Raw genomic sequence first — 18,825 nt, 5'->3', positions numbered from 1 at the left:
AGTACTAGGTCCACGCTTTGTGGTAAAGGCAATATTAATAACATGAAAATGTAGCAAGCATTAAGTTCACACTTAATACAAAAAAAGCATAGAATGGTTTCCTCCATCATGGTATGTTAGGTGCCAAGTTAATGTTTACATCCTATGTTGACTGCTTAACGGAATTGTCTTGGACTTTGTTATTTTCCCTATGGGGTTTAGAACTTACAGGTACATAGTTGCTAACTGTTCTGCCCTGCGACGGTCTCACGGACCGCTCCCGACAGCGATTCTCCTGCTTCCAGAGATGTCATGGCGGCCTAACCTTGGGAGTCAGCTGCCAATCAGCATGATGTCAGCAGGGATTCTCCTGTTGACAGAGCATACCAGAAGTTAAAGAGCTGCTCTGTTAATGTGAGGTTAAATGAAGCAGCAGAATTACCAGCAGCTGTGAGATGGGCATCGGGCAGAACAGATAAGGTAGTTAGCTGCTTGTAATGCTTAGCACCATAGGGGAAATATAAGAAGGTTCAAGCCCACTAAAGGTACTAAAAAAAAAAAGTTTAAAATCTAACAAAAAAAATTCTAAAGTTGAATTCCTCTTCTTTTCTCCCTTTCAAAAATAAGAAAACAATTTTATATATTTTTTTGTCTGATCTATCAAAATACAACATTTTCCGGGACGTCCCTCCTGACAGCACATTGAAGGTTGTCATCTTTATTCTCCAAAGGGACAGAAAACACGCAAGAGGTTAAAAAGCCCCTCACACCCCTACCCATCAGTGTTTTTCCTGTCCCTATGAGGATGAACACTTGAGAGACGCTTGTGCGTGAAGATTACCGTCATAGGATGGACTTCGGGTGATCAGAGCTTTCATTCTCTCCTTCCTTCGGTCAAGAAGTCCGCCGGTGACACCTCTCAAAGAGAGGTCCCTCAGCCAGCACCAGTCGAGCAGGAGAAAGTTCCTAGACTTTGGACCGCTTCCCTCCTTGGAGGGCTCTCTGCTTCTGAATGCACTTCTAGCCACAACTTCCAGTGACACATGCAGGTTTTGTATTTGAGTGTGGAACACATTCCCAGTTCACATAGTGGAGGCGCGTTACACTGTGGACCGCACAGAAATCAGGAATTACCAGGGTGTGGCTATGGAAGACTAGTATAAATTCAATACCTATGTTAGAGCAGCTGAGAGTTCGATGGAGGATTCTGTCCTTTGGATGTCCCATCAGAGCAAACCATGGTACATGTGAGTGTGTTAGGTGACTGGGTTAACCGCTTAAATCTATATACGTAGCATTCCCTATTCTATTTATGTTAGGACAGGGGATCCTCTGCAGCATCTGCAAAAGAGAAACCAAAAAGGTTTCAGGGAAAGCTAAGATTTGCCATTTGTAGTAAGTTACCAGAAGCATGTCGGAAACGTGCAGATTACATTTCCAAAATCAGTAAGGATCAACAAGCCTCCTTGTTGGATATAAGATCTATGATAAAGGAAGAGGTGCAAGCCACAGTTTCCAGTCTGGTTTCCCCTCAATCAGCGCAGACTATTTCCCATCCTAAAAGACCAAGAAGAGAAAAGAAGTTAAGCTCAGAGGTAGACAGTCATCCTATTCTGACCAGAAGGAGGAAGGGAATAAAGCTGCAACTGTCCCAGAAGAGGGGAAGAAAAACAATTTTTTCTCAAACAATACAGATGAGCTCCTGCAGGCAGTCAGGAGCAACTTGAGGGTTGCGGAGGCAAAAAATTTTTCTTTTAGGGGGGGAATCAGGACCCAGAAACATACGTTTTTTTCCCATCAACGATCATATTCGTGCTATGATAATGGGAGGATGTAGAAAAATAATTGATTATTCAAAGAGCCAAGATCCCTCTCCCATTTCAACCTGAAGAAGTTATAATTTGGGAAGAAGTCCCAAGGCTTGATGTGCCAGTGGCTAGGATAGCAAAGAAAACTTCTATCCTGTTTGTGGACTCTTGAGTCTTGAAGACCCTATGGATAGAAAGGCAGACATACTGCTGAAAAGAGCCTCAGAAGCTATACTTAGAGCAAATATAGCTGCCACTTTGGTAGCCAGTTCCATGCATTTATGAACCGACGACCTGTAGAATCACTTAAAGGGAATCTGTCACCCCAAAAATCGTATATGAGCTAAGGTCATCAGCATCAGGGGCTTATCTACAGCATTCTGTAATGCTGTAGAAAAGCCCCCGATGTAACCTGAAAGGTAAGAAAAACAGGTTAGATTATACTCACCCAGGGGCGGTCCCGGTTCGTGTCCCATGGGCGTCGCGGTCCGGCGCCTCCCATCTTCATACGATGACGTCCTGTTCTTGTCTTTCTGCCTCGGCTCCTGTGCAGGCGTACTTTGCTGAGGGCAGAGCAAAGTACTGCAGTGCGCAGGCCTCTCTGACCTTTCCCGGCGCCTGCAGTACTTTGCTCTGCCCTCAACAGGGCAGACAAAGTATGCCTGCGCCGGAGCCACGACAGGAAGACAAGAAGAGGACATAGTATGAAGATGGGAGCCGCTGGACCGCAACGCCCATGGGACACGAACCGGGACCGTCCCGGGTGAGTATAATCTAACATGTTTTTCTTACCTTTCAGGTTACATCGGGGGCTTATATACAGCATTACAGAATGCTGTAGATAAGCCCCTTGATGCCGGTGGCCTTAGCTCATATACGATTTTTGGGGTGACAGATTCCCTTTAAAGATCAAAACATGTAGAGAGGCTATATTGGATTCCTTTTAATTGCTCAAAATGGCCACAGGTTTCATGGCAGATGCTTCAGAAAAAATTCTCTATTGGTGGACGATCCCGAGAAATCTTCGGAAAGGGGATCCGATCCCTTGGGTCTCCTCTCCCTGCCTAAGTCACCACTGATGTAAGTCAGACAGGATGTGGGAGGCTAAGGTAGGAGGATAATCTCTTCAGGAAGTTTGGTAGTCAGAGATACAGTCCAGGTCCTCGAATTGCGGAGAGCTCCGAGCAGTTTGGGAAGCGCTGCAGAGGGATCAGACCCTTCTTAGAGGTCAGCATGTAAAGATCCTATCAGACAATAACGTGGCGGTATCCTTTCTGCATCACCAGGAGGTCCAAAGTATTGTCTCCTGCAGGGTCTAGCTTCAAAATGTTTTCTTTGGGCTGAAAGAACAACATTGTCTCAGCAGTACATCTGAAGTTTGTGCAAAATCAGGTGGTAGATTTCCTCTGCAGACAGAACATATGGTCCTCAGAATGGGAGTTGAACAGGGAAGTGTTCCAATAGCTGTCTCAGCATTGGGGGATTCCTCAGAAAGATCCGTTTGCTATGAGGAAGAATGCAAAGGTGAAGAGATTCTTCTCTCTAGACCTGGGAGAATAATCTCTATGGGATTGCTGCGTTTACCCAGGACTGGGACAAGGGCCTTATCATATGCCTTCCCACCGCTGCCCATGATACAGAGTGTTCAGGGAATCCAGAAAGATCAAGCCAGGATAATCCTCATTGGCCAAAAAGATGCTGGTTTTCCCTGCTTAACTGGTTGGCTTTGGAAGATCCTATCTTGCTTCCCTTGAGAGGCAACCTTCCTTACAAGAGTCGTCTTCATCATGACATGACTACGCCTGTCAGCATGGTTCCTGAAAGGGAGATTTTAAAATCACAGGGGCTCTCTGACCAAGTGATCTCTACCTTCTAGTAGGAAACTAGTAACCTCTGCTATATTTAGTAAGATTTGGAAGAAGTTTTGTGCTAATTTCAGTGGGTCTATCATAGGTACCTCACAACCATATATCCCGAAGATTCTAGACTTTATACAGGCCAGCTTTAATAAGGGACTAAGGCCAAATACCTTGAAGGTTCAGATTTCAGCCCTGAGTATCTTCCTCGACTTCTCTTTAGCAACCTTTGGGTTGTCATATTCTCCAAGGCGATAGCAAGGCTGAGGCCCGTGGTGAGAAAGTCAGTACCCCTGTGCTAAACCCCCTCTGTAAGACACCCTAGGAACCCAGGGAGAAGATAAACATTTACATTCTTTTTACACACTTACATTCTTTTTCACATTTAAAATAATAATAATCTTTATTTTTATATAGCGCTAACATATTCCTCAGCTTTACACTTTAGTTTGCACACATTATCATCGCTGTCCCCGATGGGGATCACAATCTAAATTCCCTATCAGTATGTCTTTGGAATGTGGGAGGAAACCGGAGTACCCGGAGGAAACCCACGCAAACACGGGGAGAACATACAGACTCCTTGCAGATGTTGTCCGTGGTGGGATTTGAACCCAGGACTCCAGCGCTGCAAGGCTGCAGTGCTATCCACTGAGCCACCATGGCAATTACTTCTGCAAAACGAATAGGGGAGATTTAGACAGTCAGTGGCCCATACCTACAGGTCCTGGAAGACAGAATAATACTTAAATAAGATCCAGCTTTTCTACCAAAGGTAGTAACACCTAATATGAATCCTGAAATTATCTTGCCTTAGTTCTTTCAACATCCTAAGAATCAAAAAGAATGTTTATTTCACTCTTTCGACATTAGGCAGGCAGTGCTGACCTACTTAGAAGCTACTCAGGGCTGGAGACGGGACACGAACCTCTTCATTCGATTCGGAGTTGGGAGCAAAAGGAAAAAGTTTCAAAGGCAACTCTAGCAGGATGGATTAGATCCACAATCTATCTGGCATATTCATCAGAAGGAAGAACACCTCCGCATGTCATCAGAGCACATTCGACAAGTGCAGTCTCTACTTCTTGGGCGGAGAGAGCAGTTGTTCTGTAAACACTTTAAGTTGAACGTCTTGTCAGCAAACTGCCTTTGGAAGGAAAGGCCTCCAAGCAGTTGTCCCACCGTAGTACTTTAGTTTGGTATTCTCTCCTGTTAAAAGGGACCTAGTGAAATGGGGGAACTAGTCCTACCGGTAATTGCATTTCCAGGAATCCATCATGACCCGACTATTACATCCCCTCCCTTGAGTTCCTTGTGCTTAAGTGAATTAATATCTGGATAAGAAAATTGAATAAAATTAGAGTTGCATTTATCCTGGTGTGGTACTTGGAAAAGGCATTGATGGGTGAGGGTGTGAGGAGTTCCTTAACCTCTTGTGTGTCTCCTGTTCCTATAGAGGATAAGAAAGACGACCTCCCATGTGCTGTCATGATGGACTCCAGGAAATACTATTACCGTTAATACTAATTTCCCCATATTTAAACTGTACGTTAATCGCTGAAAAGAAAAATAAGAAATTGATACACCAAAACTGCCAGTGTTTCGTTGCTGCTTCCCAAAATAAAAAGCTATCAGAATGTCATATGTACCCCAAAATGTTATAAAAGTCAGCGCAGCGTGCAAAAACAAGCCCACACACAGCTCCATTGGTGGAAAAAAAGATACAGGTATCAGAATATGGTGACATGGCTGTGTTAACAGAAAAATTAGGTTAGGTTATGGTCCTGGAACAAGGCAAGGAAAAAGTGAAAGCACAGAAACAAAGAATAAGTCTGGGTCTTCAAGAAATATGGATTTTTGTGTTACTCACCGTAAAATCCTTTTCTCTGAGACGCTCATTGGGGGACACAGGACTGTGGGTGTATGCTACTGCCGCCAGGAGGCTGACACTAAGTAAACATAAAAAAAAGTTTAGCTCCTCCTCCGCAGTATACACCTTGACACCGGCCGCAGGCGAACCCAGTTTGGTGCAAAAGCAGTAGGAGAGAAAAGGAAACATATCAGCATTAATACAGAAAACAACATGTCTAGAAATAACCCCACTTACTGAACAAGTCAGAAGAAAAATGAAACAAAGAAAAGAGCCATCTGGCTAACAGGGAGGGAGCTGTGTCCCCCAATGAGCGTCTCGGAGAAAAGGATTTTACGGTGAGTAACACAAAAATCCCTATTTCTCCTTCGCCTCATTGGGGGACACAGGACTGTGGGATGTCCTAAAGCAGTCCCTGGGTGGGGAATTAACTCACCTGTATAACATCCAGGCATCTGCCGACTATTAAGTGCGCTACAGCTGCCTGAAGAAACCTTCTACCCAGACTTGCATCTGCAGAAGTCTGAGTATGGACATTATAGTGTTTGGAAAAGGTATGCAAACTAGACCAGGTTGCGGCCTTGCAAACCTGTTCTGCTGAAGCCTGGTGCCAAAGCGCCCAGGAAGCCCCTACTGCCCGAGTGGAATGCGCTTTGATTCCGGCTGGAACGGCAACTCCCTTGACGCGGTAGGCCTCCTGAATAGCCGATCGTATCCACCTGGCCAAGGTTGATCTCGAGGCCAAAAGACCCTTCCTGCGACCCTCAGGGAGGACAAACAGCACATCCATCTGCTGAAAAGGTGCTGTCCGAGACACGTACCTTCTCAGCGCTCCCACTAGGTCTAACGTATGGAGAGCTTTTTCCACATGGTGCGTTGGCACCGGACAGAAAGAAGGCAAGACAATGTCCTCGTTAATGTGGAACGAAGAAACCACCTTTGGTAAAAAGGAAGGTGCTGGTCTGAGCACCACTTTATCCTGATGGAACCGTAGAAAAGGAGCCCGACAGGATAGAGCAGCCAGCTCCGATACCCGTCTAATTGAAGTAACGGCCACCAAGAATACAACCTTCCAGGAAAGGTAAGTTAAAGAGACGTCCTGAAGGGGTTCGAAAGGAACTTCCTGCAAGGCACTTAAGACCAGATTAAGGTACCAAGCATCCAGGGGGTTCTGTAAGGAGGAACCTTATGAGCTATTCCCTGTAGGGAAGTTTTTACCTGTAGATTAATAGCGATCCTGCGCTGAAAAAGTACCGACAAGGCTGATGTCTGTCTTCTAAGTTTACTTGGTGCAAGCCCTGAATCCAGGCCGGTCTGGAGAAACGCAAGAATGTGTGGGATGGAGAAACGTAGTGGAGGGAGCCCACGCCCTCTGCACCATGAAAGGAAAACCTTCCAGGTGTGATAACTACGTACAGAGACGGATTTCCGGGCGCTAATCATGGTAGCGGCTACCTCTTGGGAAAACCCGGCCTGTGTTAGGATCCAAGATTCAATGGCCAGGCCGTTTAACACAGGGCCCCTAAGTTCTGGTGGCAGATCGGGCCCTGCGAAAGTAGATCCGGGCGGTCCGGAAGCTGCTACGAAGCTCCGGCGAGCAGCTGCACTAGGTCTGTGTACCATGACCGACGAGGCCAATCTGGAGCGACCAGGATAGCTGGAACTCCTTCTGCCTTGACCTTTCCGATTACCTTCGGGAGCAGTGTTAGAGGGGGAATCAGATATGGGAGATGAAACTGGCCCCAAGGCAAAACTAACGCGTCCACAGCAATCGCCTGTGGATCTCGATATCAGGCGACAAACCTGGGTACTTTGGCATTCCTCCCGGAAGCCATCAGATCTACGTCCGGGGTCCCCCAGAATTGACATATCTGCAGAAATACTTCGGGATGTAGAGACCATTCTCCGGACGTAAGACCCCGTCGACTGAGAAAATCCGCAGCCCAGTTTTTCTCACCCGGGATGTGGACTGCCGAAATCACTGAGTGATTCTTCTCGGCCCAGCAGAGGACCTGTTTTACCTCATGCATGGCCGCCCTGCTGCGGGTACCCCCTTGATGATTTATGTTTGCCACCGCTGTAGCATTGTCTGATTGAATCCGGACAGGGCGGCCTGCCAGGAGATGATGGAAATGCTGCAACGCCATCCGAATTGCCCGAATCTCCAACAGATTGATCGGGAGGGTTGACTCCTGCGACGACCAGTGTCCCTGGGCTGTGTGGCGGTAAAATACTGCTCCCCAACCTAGAAGGCTGGCGTCTGTCGTGACCACCAGCCAATGGACTGGGGAAAAGGTTTCCCCTGTTGAAGAGATGGACTCGTTGACCAATTCCGGGGGAGAAACCACGGCTTCTACCAGTGTCGCAGGGGAGGGCTCCTGAGCACGTTCAGAGTCTCAGGCCTCACAGAGACGATTACTCTGGGCATGCGGAAAAGTGGACCGACAGACTACACATGCTGTATATAGCACCGTGTGAGATTTGGCCCTTCTAGACATGGTGCCCTGCAAATGCTATAATCAGGGGATCTAGATAGGCCGAAGTAATGCAGCGCTTAATGCTGTCAGGCGGGGGGGAGTAGCACTTACCCCAGTCCTGTGTCCCTGTTTATTCTGTGGAACGTGTCCCAGAGCGAAGAATCCGAGCTGCCTTTTTTGAAAAAGAGCGCCCCCACTAGTGGGCGGAACCGGAAACAGCAGCGTCTGCGGCCTAGAAGTTGCCAGTAGGAGAGGGGGAGGGTGCGGAGCCGCCGCAAATGATGCGTCTGGAAGGGGCGGGGTCTCCATCTGCGGCCTACTTCCTGCTAGAAGACTAAATTATCGGCCGCCCCAGAAGTGACACTGGCGGTCCGCAGTGCGACACCGCCCAAAACACACAGGCCGTGGAACCACCGGAAACAGGAGATCGTGGCGCCACCGGCAGAAAAAAAATCCAGCCGCCATACCGCAGGGACGCCAGGAAAGAAATGCAGACCTGCTCTCCAAACCCCCGGTACGATGCGTGCCTCAGGAGCCCTCATAGCCCCCCCACAGGCAGCCCTTCTTGAATGCCGGCGCCCGCGTGAGGGGGGCTGTGTAACCAAATAGACGGTGCAGGCACCCTAACTCCGTCTTCCTTTCTATAGGTAGAGGAGAGGGACCGTCTGCCCCCCTTTATCACCGCTGTCTAGCATTGGTGATGCAGTGGGGGGCCGCACGGACAATGCATACGCACCTGTACAGCCTAGGGTCTCATTACCTTAGGGTGGTCAGGGCTTAGTCTGGCAAGTCCCACGTCGTGGGAGAGGATACATGGAGGCGACACTTCACGTGCTCGCCCGTTGATGGTTTGGGGAGATCGGTCCCCTTCAATAGGGTCCGTCGCCCCTGTCTCACTTCCAAAAAAAGGGTCCAGAAAGGTCTGGGAACCAGCCGTGTGCCTCCTTCAGACACTAAGCATGAACTGGGTTCGCCTGCGGCCGGTGTCAAGGTGTATACTGCGGAGGAGGAGCTAAACTTTTTTTTATGTTTACTTAGTGTCAGCCTCCTGGCGGCAGTAGCATACACCCACAGTCCTGTGTCCCCCAATGAGGCAAGGAGAAAATCTTCAAGGAGAAAGTAAAATTAGTACTTAGTCACCTGTTTCCATCCTAGTTTAGTGGTTGGAGTAGGTATTTGTTTTCTTACTGTATGTATATACTGTACATCCATATAGTTCCATCATGCTTATGGTCAAACAACAAATTGCCTTCCTATCCCGTCATATTTGCTGACATTGGGATAGATTTATAATAATGGAGTTTACATACTAAACAACTAAATCTTGTCCTGTGCTATATTTATTCCCTCCAGCACAACACCTATAACAGAACTATAAAGTGGTTGTTTCATTAACAACAGTGGTCCCAGCCACTACCTACCACTTACTGATGATCTTGTCTACTGAAAGGCGAGTAATGTTTTAACCCCACAGAAAACCCCTATTTGTCTGTCATTCCAATTTCAAAGTTTTTCTTTCAGCATGCCAATCCTTGTATTTACTGACCAGAGACGTAGTATGTTGTGGTCAGATTGCTCTGTGATGCAGGTCCCAGTATATCTGCAAACTTAAGAGAGAAATGTGGACACTTCCTCCTGCCAGCTGGTATTTTGGTATTTCCTTCCCACTCTACTACATTTTCCTTCAGGATTTATATCTGTATTCTACAACTGGAATACATATAGATCCAACTTAAGACAACAGGAACTCTAGTGCCAACTATTGGAAGTAGCAATCCTACAAGTCTTTATCAACCCTTTTAAAAGGGCCTTGCTGCAGACTTAGGATGTAAAGGTAACAAATAGCCTTCATATGCAGACACCTGTTTCGGGGTTCTTACTCCTCATCAGTGCAAGGTAGCAGACTGGTTAGGTTGCCTTCATATCCAGAGGGTGCTTTCACACTGCGTTCAAGCACCCGTTCAGTGGCTCCTTCGGGGCTTACATTCAAACTCCCCACTAACGGGATTCAGGAGTATGCGCTGACAGGGCTATAGACTATAATGGTGCAGACAGATTGAACGGGCGCTTTGACGTACATCATTTTTGGGCATGTAGGCTACTGCAGGCGGACACCCAGACACACTTCACTACGTCTAAGTGTTTGCCTCCAGTAGGCGTACACGCCCAAAAATTATGTCGGAGAGCACATTTACTCTGTCGGCACCATAATAGTCTATGTCCCACACCGGCGCACACGCCCAAATCTAGTTATGCCGGGGATTTGAGCCCTGACAGAGCCACTGAACAAGAAAACTCCCTAAGGCCATGTTCACACTTTGCGTTTTTTCCCGCGGATCCACGGCGATTTTGATGCTGCGGGTCCGCAGCAGTTTCCATAGCGTTTACATTAACATGTAAACCCTATGGAAACCGCAAACCGCTGTGCACATGCTGCGGGAAAAACCGCGCAGAAACGCAGCGGTTTAAAACCCGCAGCATGTCACTTCTTTGTGCAGAATCGCAGCGATTCTGCACCCATAGAAATGCATTGAACCGCTTACTTCCCGCATGGGGCTGTGCCCACGTTGCGGGAAGTAAGCAGATAATGTGCGGGTGGTACCCGGGGTGGAGGAGAGGAGACTCTCCTCCAGGCCCTGGGAAGCATAAATAGTGTAAAAAAAAAAGAATTAAAATAAAAAATGATGTTATACTCACCTCTCAGCGCTGCCCGCGGCCGTCCAGTCTTCGGTTTGCTGTGCGAACAGGACCTGTGGTGACGTCGCGGTCACATGACCGTGATGACGCCTCGGTCACATGACCGTGACGTCACGAAGGTCCTTCTCGGCATAGCATCTTTGGAACCAGACCGCTGGGTGCAGCGCCCAGGAGATCCGGACATCGGAGGGCGAGTATAACCAATTTTTATTATTTTTATCATTACTATTGATGCTGCATATTGCTGCATATGCAGCATCAATAGTACAGGAGTAATCCCGCAGCGGAAACCGCGGAACAAACCGCGATAAATCTGCAGGGATAACCGCAGCGGTTTTGCCCTGCAGATTTATCAATTCCGCTGCGGGATAAACCTGCAGAGCACACCGCAAAGTGTGAACATGGCCTAAGTCAGATGGGAAGATTCTTTAAAGGGTCAATATTGATTTCTAAGATTGCTCCTTCCAATTGGTGGCACTACAAACCCTGTTCTCCTCCTCTGTGAAGAAGCTACTTGCATATTTTTGTTTATTATGGGAGCACTGCAATGCCTATAAGGCTCCCTACACCAGCTTGAAGGTCCTTAAGGAGAAGCTTAGACCCCTTCTGTACTGTTAAGGATGTACAGATATCGCTTCCCCGTGTGAAAGCAACAACATGTGACAAAATAACTACACTTCAAGAGGCAACAATTGAAAATTAAGCATATTTATTCATTACCAAACATTACACATAAAAAACGACGTCCTCAATAAATAGAAGTAACGGAGCATTAACTTTACAGAACCCATTTATTCCAGTTCACTTCAGAAGGGAAGATCCCCCCCAGCCTCATCGTGCAGTCAATGCTGGGCTCATAAAACACAGTTAAATCCTCCGATAGTTTGCTGCTTGTGTACATCGCTGGGACTCCAGACTTTGAGAAGAGAGAAGCTTTGGTAGATTTGTCTATGTAGCACTTTTTTATGCAGCCCATTTGTTCCAGCACCTTTAAGAAAAAAAAATTACAAATCTGATTAAGAACAATAACTGCATAAGCAAAAAAAAAAATGTAGGAGACTACATGTCAAATTACTGAATGGTTCTACTATGGTCAAGTGGCAAAAATGATACAATCGGAAGATCTCAAAACTGTCTGCCTGAAGGAGACATGTGCATTGTTAGCCCAGTTTCACCTAAGCGCTGTACTATGGGTTTTTGAGCCATATATAATAAGATGGTAGTCCCACGGTCAGTCCGAGATACTTGGCTGTAGGGTGGTGTCCCAATATAAAAAAATGATCATCTGTTGTCCGGAGAGTCATACTGTTTATCACGTGTCTGCTGGGATGTCCACCCCATGCCAAAACCTAGTTCGCTGCTGGCTGCGGTTGGTCGTAGATGAACTTGGCAGATACTGGTGAAGCTAATGAAGAGCTGCAAGCAGCCACCATCGTCACTCCCATGGACATTAAATGGAGCCACAGAATGTGAGCGATCTGATGGTCTCCATCATGTGGTGAGACGAGAACGAGAGACAGGGTCCCCGGTTCTGGGGATTGGTGGGGACCCACACCAACATTTAAAGGAAAACTATAAAACATTACCTGTAATAACTCTAGTATAATAACAGGCTGCAACACGTCATTGTAATGTTGGATCAAGCTATGCTGTGTGATCCCAGGCTTGGTCATTACTTGGTATAAAACCGCCTCCATCATTCCTTTACAGACTGGTTTATTTAGGCTACCATCCACAATCCTCCAAGGTCTTCCAAGAAAACAAAAATCTAAATCCCTAAAAGAAAAAAAATAAATTATTTTTCTAAAATTAAAAAGAAAAAAATGTATCGTTCAGGTTACCCAACTTTATTGGCTGTGCTAACCTCAAAAGTACAAAGTATATTCTTAATTAAAACAAATAATAGGTAATCTATGGAGGGTAGCTTATAGTACTGTCTAAAGCAGTGTTCCCCAAGTTTGGTCCTAGAGAGCCACCAACAGGTCGTGTTTTCAGGATTTCCTTAGTATGGCCCACCAGAGTTTCCGATAATGATAACTAGACGTTCGGGTGTTATTACACTGCATTGTCATAAGCCGATTCTGCCCAGCTCATCCGCAGATATTTAACAGAATAACTCACCTCTCGTTTAGTATCCCCATAAAGTCTCCTGAAAGAAATAAAGTAAAATATAAAAAAAACTATTGCTTTGCTGTATCTTACTTAGGAAATATCACAACTAAACTTAGCCACCACATTTTACATATACAGCAGGAGAAATGGGTATTGAACTCATCATCAATTTTCTTTGTAAATATATTTCTAAAAGTACTATTGATATGAAATTCTCACCAAATGTCGGCGACAACACATCCACTCCTTACAGGCAAAAAAATCAAACCTTAGATGTCCATAAATTAAGTTTTTTGCAATAATTAGGAATGACATAGGGAAAAAGTATTGAACACATGAAGAAAAAAGTGCAAAAAGTCATAGAAAAGTCATGACGCTAGCTGAAATTAATCAGCAATTAGAAAGCAATCCTGCCACTTAGCGAAAAATAATATCAGCTGGTTCAACTATAATGAGACACCATTTTGTAGGCCAAAATGCCACACAAGAAACATCTCTTGATGGGTAAAACAAGTGAGTTGTCTCAAGACCTTTGCAACCTTATTGTTGAATAACATACTAATGGCATCGGTTACATAAGAGTTTCTAAACTACTGAAAGGTTCCAGTGAACACTGTTGGGGCCATAATGTGGAAGTGGAAAGAACATCATTTCACAATAAACCAGCCATGACCAGATGCTCCACACAAGATTTGAGACAGAGGAGTTGAAAGATTTATCAGAAGAATTGTCCAAAGAGCCAAGGACCACCTGTGGAGAGCTGTAGCAAGACCTGGAATCAACAAGTACAATTTTTTCAAAGAAAACTGTAAGTAATGCACTCATCCTCCATGGCCTGCATACATGAACACAACGCAAGACTCCATTGCGAAGCAAAATGCGTGTTCAAGCATGTTTACAGTGTGCCCATCATTATTTAGACAAGCCTGCTAAATACTGGAAGAATAAAGTCTGGTTAGATGAGAACGAAATTGAACTCATTGGATGCCATATTCACCTCAAAAACACTAGACCAACAGTGAAGCTTGGAGGGGAGAACATCATGGTGTGGGGCTATTTTTCAGGGTATAGCACTGACAAACTTCATATGATTGAAGGAAGGATGAATAGACAAATGTACTGAAATATTCTTGATAAAAATCTTCCATCTACCAGGATGATGAAGATGAAACGAGGGTGGACATTTCAGCAAGACAATGATACCAAACACACAGCCAAGGAAACTTTCAATTGGATTCACAGAAAGAAAATAAAGCTGCTAGAATGGCCGAGCCAATCACCTGACCTGAATCCAATGGAAAATTTATGGAAGGAACTAAGCTCAGAGTTCATTGAAGGACCCAAGGAACCTTCAGGATCTGAAGAGTGTTTGTGTGGAAGAATTGGCCCAAGGCACAACTGAGCAATGCATGCAACTAGTTTCTTCATACAGGAGGCGTCTTAAAGCAGTCATCGCTAACAAAGGCTTTTGAACGAAGTGTAATTTCTCATTATTATCAGGGATGAGCGAAGCGGAACTGGAAAGTTCGGGGATCGCACAGGACACCTAGTGAACACGTAGTTTTCTCCTTCGCCACATTGGGGGACACAGAACCATGGGTATTATGCCGTTGTCGGTAGGAGGCTGACACTAAGTTGGGACAAAAAAGTTAGCTCCTCCCCTACAGTATACACCCTCATGCTGGCTTCCAGAGACCCAGTTCAAGCGTAGTGTCTGTAGGAGGCCCACAGGGTCTGCTATTCAGACCAGAATTTCTCTTATTTTTTAATATTTAACTTTTTTACCCGGATGAAGGGGCGACGGAACCTTTCAAGGCTCTGATCTCCCCGAACCAACAACAGGCGAGCACGGAGAGTGTCGCCTCTCCGTATCCTCTCCTGCGACTTGGGATGCCACTGCCTGGGGCTGATTCTAGGGGCGACGGGCCCCTTCAAGGGCACCGATCTCCCCTCCTCCCTTAACAGACGAGCACATGGAGTGTCACCTCCACGTATCCTCTTCTGCAGCCAGGCCTTATTGCTGGACAATTTTGCCCTGCCCACCAGGTCTTACCCTCGGATGTTCAGAGGCACCCTCCATCGTGGCGTCCGTGCAGCCCCCACTGCATCACCACTGAAAAAAGCGGATGATGGAAGGAGGCAGACGGTTCCTCTCCACCCCCCTTTTAAGGGGATGGTGGATGGAGGCTCCCCCAACCCTGCACCGTCCTGACTACCCCGGGCACAGCTCTGTCCTGCGGCATCAGCCATCCCCTTCATATCGGGGTAAGTGCCACCCGGGAGGTGTCGTTTTCCGGCGGTCATAGCTCCATAGCGGCAGGGACCCCACAGGGCTCCGCGGCATCTTCCCCGGTGGTCTGCACCGGCCGAAGCCATAAATTTAGCCCCCAGCTTCGGCCTAGTGCGGGCAGCATCCCGAGAGGCCCCGCCCACCACTCTTGCAGTTCCGCCCCCAGACCTGGCGCTTCTCGCTTCTTGCGAGACTACCTCCCAGCTCTCGGCAGCCATCTTTCCCCACTGCACAGCAGCTCTGCCGCCTTCTGCATGTGTCTCGCTCCTGGATGCCGGTCTTCCCCTACTCAGTGCCATCATCATCAGATTGCGGGACACAGGACCTGGGTAAGGAGACTGCACTAGGTGCTTCACTGCAGCTTTTCCCCACATCGCTTCCACTAGCAGTGTTTTTTACTTATACTGGGGTACATCATGTCGCAGTCTAGGGCTAAAAAGGCTACAAAGGTACATACCACCTTTTTCACTGCGTGTACCACCTGCCAGGCTCCTCTCCTTCGGCCTCAAAGCTCCCCTCTCTGCTCAGCCTGTGATGCCCAATGTGCCCAGGAGCCCTCCGCCGCTACCGACCCCAGTGTATCTAGCCCCCCCGAGTGGGCCGCGTCACTGTCACAATCCATGGCTTCGTTGGCCAAAGCGATTGAATCCCTTCATGACCCCTCTGGGGTGCGGGGCACTCGTCTACCTGGGTTAAGATACGGACATCCAAAAACAGATCCGCACTACCTCTCCTGAGCATTCACCACGCCATTCAGCCTCTGGTAGCTCCACTTCTCGCTCACCCTCTCCAGGGGTTCGCAGCAATCATGACTGAGTATGAGTCTGAGGCATCCTTGAACCCGGATTCTCCGGAGTATCAATCGACTGTGGATTCCCTCATTGAAGCTGTCAATCACGCGCTAAAGGTTGATGATGACCCTAATTCGGCTCCGGATCATGCAGTATCTTTTAAAAGAACCAAGTGATCCCATAGGGTGTTCGCCTCTCATTCGGATTTTTTAGATATAGTCCGGCGACAGAGAGCAACCGGATAAGCGCTTTACGGGAAAAAAGGCCCTGGAAACGAAGTATCCCTTTTCCGCAGATCTTGTCAAAGATTGGACGGAACCTCCACTAGTAGATCCTCCGGTATCGCGTTTGGCTACCAAAACGCTTTTATCCGTACCTGATGGGGCTTCGATTAAAAATCCCACAGAACGCCAAATAGATTCCCTGGCTCGCTCAGTATATGAAGCCTCAGGTTCCTCTTTCTCCCCCCTCCTTCGCTGCGGCATGGGTCGCAAAAGCAATGGCTTTCTGGGCAGATGCCCTTGCAAAATCCATTCAGGACCAGGCTCTTCCGTCTGAGGCAGCAGATCTCGCCAAACAAATTGCTATGGCTGGAGACTATGTGATGTATGCGTCTTTAGATGGAGCAAACTGTGCTGCAATTGCTGCCTCAAATGCCATCACCATTAGGAGAGCACTATGGCTTAGAGAGTGGCGCGCATATTCCTCTTCTAAAAAGGCTTTGATTTCTCTGCCTTTTCACAGCGGACGTCTGTTTGGAGAAAAATTAGACCAGGCAACCCAGAAACAGGGGATCCAGGCCCTCCAGATTTCCTTCACAATGACTCGGGGAGTTTTCCGGTCGACACCACCAAAGTAGGCGGACGCCTGCTTCTCTTTCAACATGTCTGGCTTTCCGTCATCCACGACGAATGGGTCAGAGACCTGGTGTCTTCTGGTTACAAAATAGAATTCTCCGCCTCCCCTCTGACACGGTTTTTTCCCTCTCGTCTCCCAAGTTCAGGAGCTCAGTCTCGCGCACTTCACCGCGCCATCGAATCTCTCCGCCGAAACGGGGTCATTGTTCCGGTTCCAGAACACGAGATTCAGAGGTTTTTACTCAAACCTCTTCGTCGTTCCAAAAAAGGATGGGATGGTGCACCCTATTTTGGATCTAAAGCTCCTAAACAAGTATGTAAAGGTCCGGCACTTCAGGATGGAATCCCTCTGGTCAGTCATCTCCTCAATGGAGAGAGGAGAGTTTCTAGCATCAATAGACATCAAAGATGCTTATCTCCATATCCCAGTCTTCCCGCCACATCAAAGGTTCCTGCATTTTGCCATCCAAGAGGACCATTTTCAATTCACGGCCTCACCCTTCGGCCTTGCCACCGCGCCCAGGGTATTCACAAAGGTCATGGCGGCTGTCATGGCTATTCTTCACTCCCAAGGAGTGGTCGTGTTGCCATACTTAGACGACCTCCTGATCAAAGGTCCGTCCTATCGTGCCTGCGAAGCAAGCGTCTGCATTACCTTGGATACTCTTTCACGGCTGGGCTGGCTTATCAACTTGGACAAGTCCTCCCCCATTCCAGCCCGACGGATCTCCTTCCTAGGCATGATCCTGGACACGTCCAAGGGGCTTGGTTCTGCTTCCTCGGTCCAAGGCCCAAGCGCTTCAGCAGGGAACCCGGACACTTTGTCGTCCCTTTGCTCATTCCATTCGGTTTGCCATGAGGATCCTGGGGAAAATGGTGGCCACAATGGAAGCGGTTCCCTTTGCCCAACTGCATCTCCGCCCCTTACAACAGGCTCTGCTGGACAATTGGGACAGGAGTCCCTTATCCCTCGATCGGCCATGTCCTCTGTCCCCGCGGATCAGGCAAGCGCTCAAATGGTGGACTTTGGAATCATCTCTCAGCCAGCCAGGGAAGGTCTTTTCTCCCAATTCACTGGCTGGTGGTAACTACCGAAGGCAGTCTCCTTGGTTGGGGAGTGGTATTTCACCACCACACTGCCCAGGGGCGTTGGACGATTCGGGAGTCGAGACTTCCGATAAACATCTTGGAGATTCGAGCGATCAGATTTGCCCTGAGACGTTTCCACTTCCTCTTCGCGGGTCACCCAATTCGAATTCAATCAGACAACATCACAGCTGTGGTGTACAAACTATCGGGGTACCCGCAGCAGGGCGGCGATGCGGGAGGTCTCCCACATTCTCCGTTGGGCCGAGAACAACCGCTCCACCATTTCTGCAGTGCACATTCCAGGCGTCGAGAACTGGGCGGCGGACTTTCTCAGCCGTGAGGGTCTCGCGTCGAGGGAGTGGGAACTCCATCCGGAGGTCTTCCAGCAGATTTGCCTTCGCTGGGGGACCCCGGACGTGGATCTGATGATGTCCAGACTGAACGCAAAAGTTCCCAATTTCATAGCACTTTTTGGGGTTCCCAAGGCCATCGGGGTGGACGCACTGATACACTGATATCCCCATGGCATCGGTTCCACTTCTCGTACGTGTTTCCTCCGCTTCCGTTACTACCGAAGGTAATCCAAAAAATCAAGATGGAGGGGGTTCCTTTGATCCTAGTCGCCCCAGATTGGCTACACCGCGCGTGGTACGCGGAGCTCGTTCAACTCGTATCCAACGCTCCCTGGCGGCTACCAGATCGCCCAGATCCATTTTGCCAAGGGCCGATCTACCATCAGAGCTCAGGGGCCCTACGTTTAACGGCTTGGCTGTTGAAACCTGGATCCTAACTCAAGCTGGTTTCTCCCAGCAAGTCATTGCCACCATGATAAGCGCTCGCAAGTAGTGTTGAGCGATACCGTCCGATACTTGAAAGTATCGGTATCGGAAAGTATCGGCCGATACCGGCAAAGTATCGGATCTAATTCGATACCGATACCAATACAAGTCAATGGGACACCAAGTATCGGACGGTATCCTGTATGGTTCCCAGGGTCTG

At 47.8% G+C, this 18,825-nt stretch overlaps 1 protein-coding gene across 2 annotated transcripts in view; it reads right to left on the bottom strand.

The window, feature by feature from the left end:
• Positions 1 to 11,379: 11,379 nt before the first annotated feature.
• Positions 11,380 to 18,825, bottom strand: part of GTF3C1 (general transcription factor IIIC subunit 1) — an 82,497-nt gene continuing 75,051 nt past the window's right edge. For both annotated transcript variants that reach the window (XM_077275291.1, XM_077275289.1), the window contains exons 35-37: positions 12,809 to 12,836; positions 12,274 to 12,463; positions 11,380 to 11,675 (exon numbers count right to left, since the gene is read on the bottom strand). In XM_077275291.1, the coding sequence (XP_077131406.1) occupies positions 11,466 to 11,675; positions 12,274 to 12,463; positions 12,809 to 12,836 (428 nt within the window). In that variant the 3' untranslated portion in view covers positions 11,380 to 11,465. The remainder of the gene's footprint in view (positions 11,676 to 12,273; positions 12,464 to 12,808; positions 12,837 to 18,825) is intronic.

Source organism: Ranitomeya variabilis, chromosome 7, assembly GCF_051348905.1.
Source record: "Ranitomeya variabilis isolate aRanVar5 chromosome 7, aRanVar5.hap1, whole genome shotgun sequence".
Classification (NCBI taxonomy): Eukaryota; Metazoa; Chordata; class Amphibia; order Anura; family Dendrobatidae; genus Ranitomeya; species Ranitomeya variabilis.
The sequence above is the reverse complement of the archived record's forward strand: the minus strand, read 5'-3'. Positions and strand labels throughout refer to the sequence as shown.